At 37.8% G+C, this 8,165-nt stretch overlaps 1 protein-coding gene across 1 annotated transcript in view; it reads right to left on the bottom strand.

Moving 5' to 3' along the window:
• Positions 1 to 6,987: 6,987 nt before the first annotated feature.
• The window catches only part of LOC116418732 (zinc finger protein 595-like), a 2,309-nt gene continuing 1,131 nt past the window's right edge, over positions 6,988 to 8,165 (bottom strand). Inside the window, 4 exon segments of the mRNA XM_031935288.1 lie at positions 6,988 to 7,107; positions 7,263 to 7,338; positions 7,510 to 7,846; positions 8,015 to 8,165. The exon segment at positions 8,015 to 8,165 is cut by the window's right edge and continues 599 nt beyond it. Of these exon segments, the coding sequence (XP_031791148.1) occupies positions 6,988 to 7,107; positions 7,263 to 7,338; positions 7,510 to 7,846; positions 8,015 to 8,165 (684 nt within the window).

The raw sequence follows: 8,165 nt of genomic DNA, 5'->3' as shown, positions 1-8,165 counted from the left end.
CGGCCTCCCAAAGTGCTGGGATTACAGGCGTGAGCCACCGCACCTGGCAACATAATATTTTTAAAACAATCTAAAACAGTTTTTAAAGATTTTCTTAAACCCACCCCCATTGATTCAAGCCCCTTGTTCTCCCCTGCTACCCTCACTGGCCAGGCACTCCTATGCATCTGTGCTAATGTAAATTCCAGAACCACTGTGGGTGATTTTGACCCAGCACAATGCAACACAACCAGCATCATTATTGATAGTTCTCAAACTTTTTTGTTTCACTACATATTCTCAATATCAAATGAGATTTTCTATTCTCCCCCAAATGTTTTAACTGCTGGACCATTCATCCAAAATGATGCCTCCAACTTCTGCTTCAGTCACCCTTCCTGGAGTCAACCCAGTCCATGGTGTTGACCAAGCTAGTATAAATTATGAAAAGGTTTCAAGTCTTTAATTTCTTTCAGAAAACTCTGTTCTTTGATACTACCAGAAACATGACCATGTTTTTTTTTTAAAAAAAAAAAAAAAAAAAGGACTCATGTCTGGCTCCCATGGCAGCAGCAACTTTAGTGGCAGAATCTCATATATTGGGTAGCCAACAAGGACCCTGGTCAATGTTTGGAACTGACCTCACCTTCTACATCCATTTTTATCAACTACAGAACTTTACTTCCTATGTGAAATGCAGGCTTATCTCTCCCTCTCTGGAAACTGGACCAGCACATGTACTCTGGCTTCCTTCACTCTAAAATTTCCATTGTCCCGGGTGATGCTTCCTTGCTGTTACCCTTTACTGCCTCACACCAGATCGACTGAACAGTTTGTTTTACTTTTTTTTTTTTTTTTTTTTTTCCTGAATGAGTTTGGCATTTCAAGTGTCACTACAGGAATCGCTGACATAATTATTGCCTCCTCAACTTACCACAACCTGTCTCTGGAACTGACTCACAAAATAGAAACCACTGCTCCGACTGTTACAGAGTGACAGCAACAAGTTGATTATCTCATGGATGCAGTTCGAAATTGTAACGGTCTTGCCACACCAGCTGCAGCTCAGGAAAGAATCTGCCTTGTGCTAGGAGAAAAATGCATGTTTCTGGGTTAATAGATTAGGAAAAGTCCAGGACCATGTTAGAGATTTTACAAACCAGGCCTCTAACCATCAGAAACATGCCACTGAGAACTAGTTCTCCTGGGATGCCACCTGGTTCCAATTCTCATGACATCCTGTTTTTTGGGGGGATCCCTAGCCTTTATCTTCCTTTCTTTTGTGAGCCTTGCTCACTAAATCTAGTAACCAGGTTTGTTTCCTATCACCTAGAAACTCTCAGACTTAAAATGGTCCTGCAACAGGAATATCGACCTATTTTCCCCATCTGGACAGCCATATCCCTACACATTTCCTCTGCACACTGCAAATCCAACCTTCTGGGAGAACATGGAGGGAATCTTTTTCTGACAAAGAGCAAGAGAATGAGACACTGATTAATTCTCTCATATTACCAGGAAGTAGTTACCAGAGACCCACAGTGCCCCTAGACGCAAATATTTTAGAGAATCTATTGAGGAGGGAATGTTAGTCAGTTAGACATGAGCAGAAAAAGCCCCTGGGGGAGAAAAACTTGATGCTCCAAAGACAACCCAAAATATGTATGCTAAATTTGAGCAGAGAGGACAGGAAATACCTATGAAGAAAGAATACTCAGAAACACCCCTTAAGACACCCAGTAATTGCTTGTACTGTGATTAAACTGTCAGAATGTAGCTAGCTATATGCTGATAAAAAGGGGGAAAGGGCAAAAGGAAACTTCCTAAGAGATACGCTGGCATAGTAAGTACAGATTTGACCACTGTATGATTTTCCTAGGGTAGTGGTAATAAGCAGTTCTGCCATTAAGACTCATTGATCACTGGAACTCACACATGTACATCAACTGACAGTAAGGAAGCATCTCATAGACCTAGACAGAAACTCGGTGAGGATAAAAGAAGAGATTTACTAGGAAGCAGGAAACGCCACAAAGACAGAGGCAGACACTTAAGACAGAGGTGGGAATTTTTTAAGTCTATGATAATAAAAATTGCAACACGTAAATCTCAAGGCTGTTTCCAGCTGGGCCAATCCACTCCTCCTTCGGTGTTATTTTCCTTTAATAAACTCCCTGCTTGCTTCACTAATTGTCTCTGGGCTGAATTGTTTCTCTCAAGAAAACAAGAAACAAGGACTTTATATATGCTGAATTACATTAATGTAATTAATGAATGTTTGAATTAAATAACTGCCATAATGTCCAAATTTTTTTCAGAGGTGACCAAGAACTTGGATAAAGTTAGATAACTGAAAATAAAAACTGTACCCCATGAACTGCATCCTCTAAAACAAATCTCAAATTCCTCAAGATTGTAATATGCATCTCAACAAAAAAAGATCACTGCAGATTTTGAATCTACACAGATCATTCTAATATTTTTCCAACACTTAACATTTACCCTCAAAAATAGAAGATTCAGCATAAAAAATAAGTTTTGCTAAGTCGTAGAAAACTATATGTAAAATTCTTCATCTACCATTAAGTCTTAAAAATTTTATTTTGAAGATATGTTTTAAGAGATTTCAAAATTCTGTTATGTTTCTTCATACGGTGCTTACAATATGCAACCCACTTATATTTATGCTTTAATATATATTAAGGTATGTTACATTTAACACACTTTGTGTTCCAATCTCATACAATTTTTCTTCAACAGAAAAACAATGCTCACTTAATCATCTTACATATGGACAGTGAATTACTCTTACCTCAATTAAGTGATCTGAATGTTGCACTGATAAGCTTATAATCTCAAACACCCCAGTTAAAAACAATTTATTACATTAAAAATTCCAAACTTCTCATCAGAGCCTAGAAAGTCCAAGTGAAATTACATGGCATGAAGAGAACACTGGGAAACTGCAGCCATAACACAAAGAAGAGGAGTGAAGCATACATAGCTGGGGATAAACACATGAAGACATCAGAAAACTAAAGATAATTAGAAAATAAAAACAGGCCAGGCACAGTGGCTGATGCCTGTAATCCCAGTACTTTTGGAGGCCAAGGTAGGTGGATCACGAGGTCAAGAGATCAAGACCATCCTGGCCAACATGGTGAAACCCTGTCTCTGATAAAACCACAAAAATTAGCTGGGCATGGTGGTGTGCACTTGTAGTCCCAGCTACTTGGGAGGCTGAGGCAGGAGAATCGCTTGAACCCGGGAGGTAGAGATTGCAGTGAGCCAAGATAGTCCCATTGCACTTCAGCCTGGTGACCGAGTGAGACTCTGTCTCAAAAAATATATATATATATGGGGGTATGTGTATATGTATGTATATATATATATATATATATATGGAAAATGAAATGTTCCAATAAAATATAACTTTATACACATTGTGAAATTATATCTAAAAAGTATTTTCTGTGCACTAATTTTTTTAAAAAAATTCTTATAATTAATTTCTGACCAGCTCACATACTTTATGAAGTTTAAAAAAAAAGAATCAGAAACAAGAAAAGTATATCTCTAGCATGAGCACCACATAAAAACAGGGACTTTTCATGGGGAGATTCTCAACAATGATCCATTAGATTTTACAGTAATTACATAAAAATAAAATATAGATTTTAATTCAGCATGTTTTAGGTTTCTAGATTTCTAGTAAATTATCCACAGTATTAATAGAAACTTCTTTGTTCCAATATTGCTATTTTCTTTGGAAAACAGGTACAAACTCTCATGCAAACACAATTGCTTGCTTCATAATTTTCTTACACCCAAGGTTTATCTTTAGAGCACAACATTTATATATTTAACTCCATGTAAATTAAAACTAGAAGTCTGTATGTTTGCAGAACATGATGCATGTTCAAAGATACAAAGATTAAGGCACAAAGATAAATAGGAAACATTTTTGAAAACCATTCAGGACTCAGGAATATAGGAATTATAATTATATTCTGATATAACTATTACAATCATAAAATGACCTGTAGTAGAAAAAATTGTACATTTGAAAATAATTGAAGTATATAATTAGATTGTAGGTAATATAAAAGATAAATGCTGGAGAAACCCCATCTCTACTAAAAATACAAAATTAGCCAGGCATGGTGGCACATGCCTGTTATCCCAGCTACTCGGGAGGCTGATTTAGGAGAATTGCTTGAACCTGGGAGGTGGAGATTGCAGTGAGCCAAGATTGCGCCATTGCACTCCGGCCTGGGCAACAAGAGCAAAACTTTGTCTCAAAAAAAAAAAAAAAAAAAAAACTTAAGACGATGAATAACTCATTTACTCTAATATCATTATTACATATTGTATGCCTGTATCAAAATAACCCATATACACAATAAATATATACTTATGTAGCCACAAAAAATTTTTAAAAATTTAAATAAGCCAGGCGCGGTGGCTCACACCTGCAATCCTAGCACTTTGGGAGGCCGAGACGGGAGGATCACGAGGTCAGGAGATCGAGACCATCCTGACTAACATGATGAAACCCCGTCTCTACTAAAAATACAAAAATTAGCCAGCCGCGGTGGCGGGCACCTGTAGTCCCAGCTACAGGGGAGGCTGAGGCAGGAGAATGGCGTGAACCCGGGAGGCGGAGCTTGCAGTGAGTGGAGATCGCGCCACTGCACTCCAGCCTGGGCGACAGAGCAAGACTCCATCTCAAAAAAAAAAAAATTTTAAATAAGAATAAAAATGCAACATAGGAACAATATTCATTTTACTTGCTGTTTAAAGCCATTGGAAAAAGAGACAGAAATGTCATTCAGCTATGTTATGAGATAGTACATTGTTAGCATGTCTTACCTACACCCTTGAGTAAGGTGGGATAGGTGAAAGTTGCTGGCATAATACATCATTCAAGGCACAATAACTTCTACATATTAACAATTTTATTTTAAAAACCAAGGCCGGGTGCGATGGCTCATGCCTGCAATCCCAGCACGTTGGGAAACTGAGGTGGGTGGATCACAAGGTCAAGAGCTCGAGACCAGCCTGGTTAATATGCTGAAACCCCATCTCTACTAAAAATACAAAAATTAGCGGGGTGTGGTGGTGTACGCCTGTAATCCCAGCTACTCAGAAGGCTGAGGCAAGAGTATCACTTGAACCTGGGAGGCGGAGGTTGCAGTGAGCCAAGATCATGCCACTGCCCTCCAACCTGGGCAAAAAGTGAGACTCTGTCTCAAAAAAAAATTAAGTTCACACATGATCTTAAAAGAGAATTTTAAAATTTACAGCATTTTATTAATTTATTACATAAATGTACAATTGGTAAAACAATTTACTACTAAAATTCAGATTCTCACTATAATGCAAAATGTTACTCTAAACACCTACCTCATGCATATCACTCTAAGTCAACCACAAAAAGCCTCACTGCTTAGATTTTCCTCAGGTGTCTTTCATTTCTGTTCTTTCTCTTTCATGTAAAAGTTCATGAATATTGCCAACCTAATGGAATTTCTAATATCTCTGATGCAGCAATAATTCATCACATGCTTTCACATAAATGAGAAAGTTGAAATACTACAATTTTGGATTTGAATTACTTGCTTTTCAAAAAATCTATATTTTTTCAAGTAAAAAAAAAATACTTTGAATGAAATGTCTTCAAAAATCTACTTCTTTTCAACTTACATATGCAGATTTTTTTTTTTTTTTTTTTTTTTTAAGGTAGAGTCTTCCTCTGTTGCCCAGGCTGGAGTGAGGTGGTGTCATCTCAGGTCACTGCAAGCTCTGCCTCCCGGGTTCAAGTCATTCTCCTGCCTCAGCCTCCCGAGCAGCTGGGACCACAGGTGCCTGCCACCACGCCCAGCTAATTTTTGTATTTTTAGTAGAGATGGGGTTTCACTGTTAGCCAGGATGGTCTCGGTCTCCTGACCTCGTGATCCGCCTGCCTCGGCCTCCCAAAGTACTGGGATTACAGGCGTGAGCCACCGCGCTCGGCCCACGAGGAAAGTTTCTAACAGGTTCAATTTTGGATTTTTTTACACTTAATATTCTGATTCCAGCCGGGGGCAGTTTAAATAATCTTAATTTTAGCCTAAATATTTCTCCACATTTATTGCATCTACAAATTATCTTCTAATATAAACTCTCTAGTGTTTCTTAAGCTGCAGTTTTTGAGCAGATGTTTTTCTACATTTATAGGATTTCACTCCAATATAAATTCTCTGATGTTGAACAAAGTTTGAGCAACTGCTTCTGTGTCTTCCGCTAATAAAAGAAAAATGTATACAGTAAGATCCAGGATACAAGTACAGGCACTACAACCCTCTTTATATTTCTATTGTCTGTCTTAAGAATACTCTTCTTCGCTTTAATGGCCTATATTTTCTAAAAGGCCTTTCAACAGAAATTGTATTTATAATGCTTTTGTTAACTATAAATTCTGATGTCTGGTAAGATGTGAGTAGACATTAATGGCTTTTGTATTTTTATATTTGTAAAATTACTCTCACGTGTAAATGCTATCACATGCAAAAAGATATGAACATCGGTAAAAAGTTCTCCCACATTTTTTGTATTTCTAGTTTTCTTTAGTAGTAATTACATACAGTAAGATGTGATGAGAATTTGAAGTCTGCCGGGCACAGTGGCTCACACCTGTAATCCCAGCACTTGGTGAGGCCGAGACAGGTGGATCACAAGGTCAGGAGATCGAGACCATCCTGGCTAACATGGAGGAACCTTGTCTCTACTAAAAATACAAAAAATTAGCCTGGTGAGGTGGTGGGCGCTTGTAGTCCCAGCTACTCAGGAGGCTGAGGCAGGAGAATGGCATGACCCCAGGAGGCGGAGCTTCCAGTGAGCTGAGATCATGACACTGCACTCCAGCCTGGGGGAGACAGCGAGACTCCATCTCAAAAAAAAAAAAAAAATTGAAGTCTTTGCCACATTTTAAATTTTTATATGGCTTCTCACCAATGTCATTTATGTTTAGAACAGAGAGGTATGGTTAAAAGCTTTCCCACATTTTTCACATTTGTAGAGTTTCTCTCCATTATGAATTATCTTATGATTAGAAAGGATTGAGGAGCATTTAAAGACTGCCACATTCTTCATATTGGGAAGACATTCCTACGGTACGAGTTCTCTTATGTTTAAGAATTCTGGAGTACAGCATAAAGGCTTTTCCACATCCTTTACATTTGTATGATTTTATCTCTAGTATGAATTCTCCTATGTACATAAAGGTTTCCAGACTGTCTAACGGCTTTGCCACATTGTTCACATGTGTAGGGTTTCTCTCCAGTATGAATCGTCCTATGTTTAATTAGGGTTGTGAAGCTATTAAAGGTTTTATGACATTCTAAATATTTATATGGTTTCTCGCCAGTATGAATTCTCTTACGTTTAGCAGAGTTTGAGGATGATGTAATGAATTTGCGACATTCCTTACATTTGTAGGGGTTCTCTCTATTCATGAATTTTCTCATGTTTATTCATGGGGGTGAGGGCTGTTTATAGGCTTTCCCACATTCTTTGCATTTGTAGGGTTTGTCTCCCATATGAATTTTCTTATGTTCATTCAGGGTTGTGGACCATCCAAAAGCTTTGCCACATTCTTCACATTTGTAGGGTTGCTCTCCAGCATGATTTTTCTTATGTTGATTCAGGTATGAGGGCTGTTTGAAGGTTTTCCCACATTCTTTACATTTGTAGGGTTTTTCTCCAGTATGAATTCTCTTATTTTCATTCAGGATTGTGGACCATCCAAAAGCTTTGCCACATTTTTCACATTTGTAGAGTTTATTTCCAGTATAAATGTTCTTATGTTCATTCAGGTTTGTGGATCATTCAAAGGCTTTGCCACATTCTTCATATTTCTAGAGTTTCTCTCCAGTAAAAATTTTATTATGTTGATTAAGATATAAGGGCCGCTTAAAGGCTTTACCACATCCTTTACATTTGGGGGTTTTATCTCCAGTATGAATTATCTTACATTTATTCAGGACTCTGGAACGTCTAAAGGCTTTGCCACACTCTTCGCATTTATAAGGTTTCTGTCCAGTATGAATTTTCTTATGTTTACTCAGGTATGTGGACCATCCAAAGGCTTTGCCACACTCTTCACATTTGTAAGGTTTCTCTCCAGTATGAATTATCTTATGTTT

The sequence above is a fragment of the Piliocolobus tephrosceles genome, chromosome 3 (assembly GCF_002776525.5).
Source record: "Piliocolobus tephrosceles isolate RC106 chromosome 3, ASM277652v3, whole genome shotgun sequence".
Taxonomy (NCBI): Eukaryota; Metazoa; Chordata; class Mammalia; order Primates; family Cercopithecidae; genus Piliocolobus; species Piliocolobus tephrosceles.
This window is presented reverse-complemented; position numbering and strand designations above follow the sequence as displayed.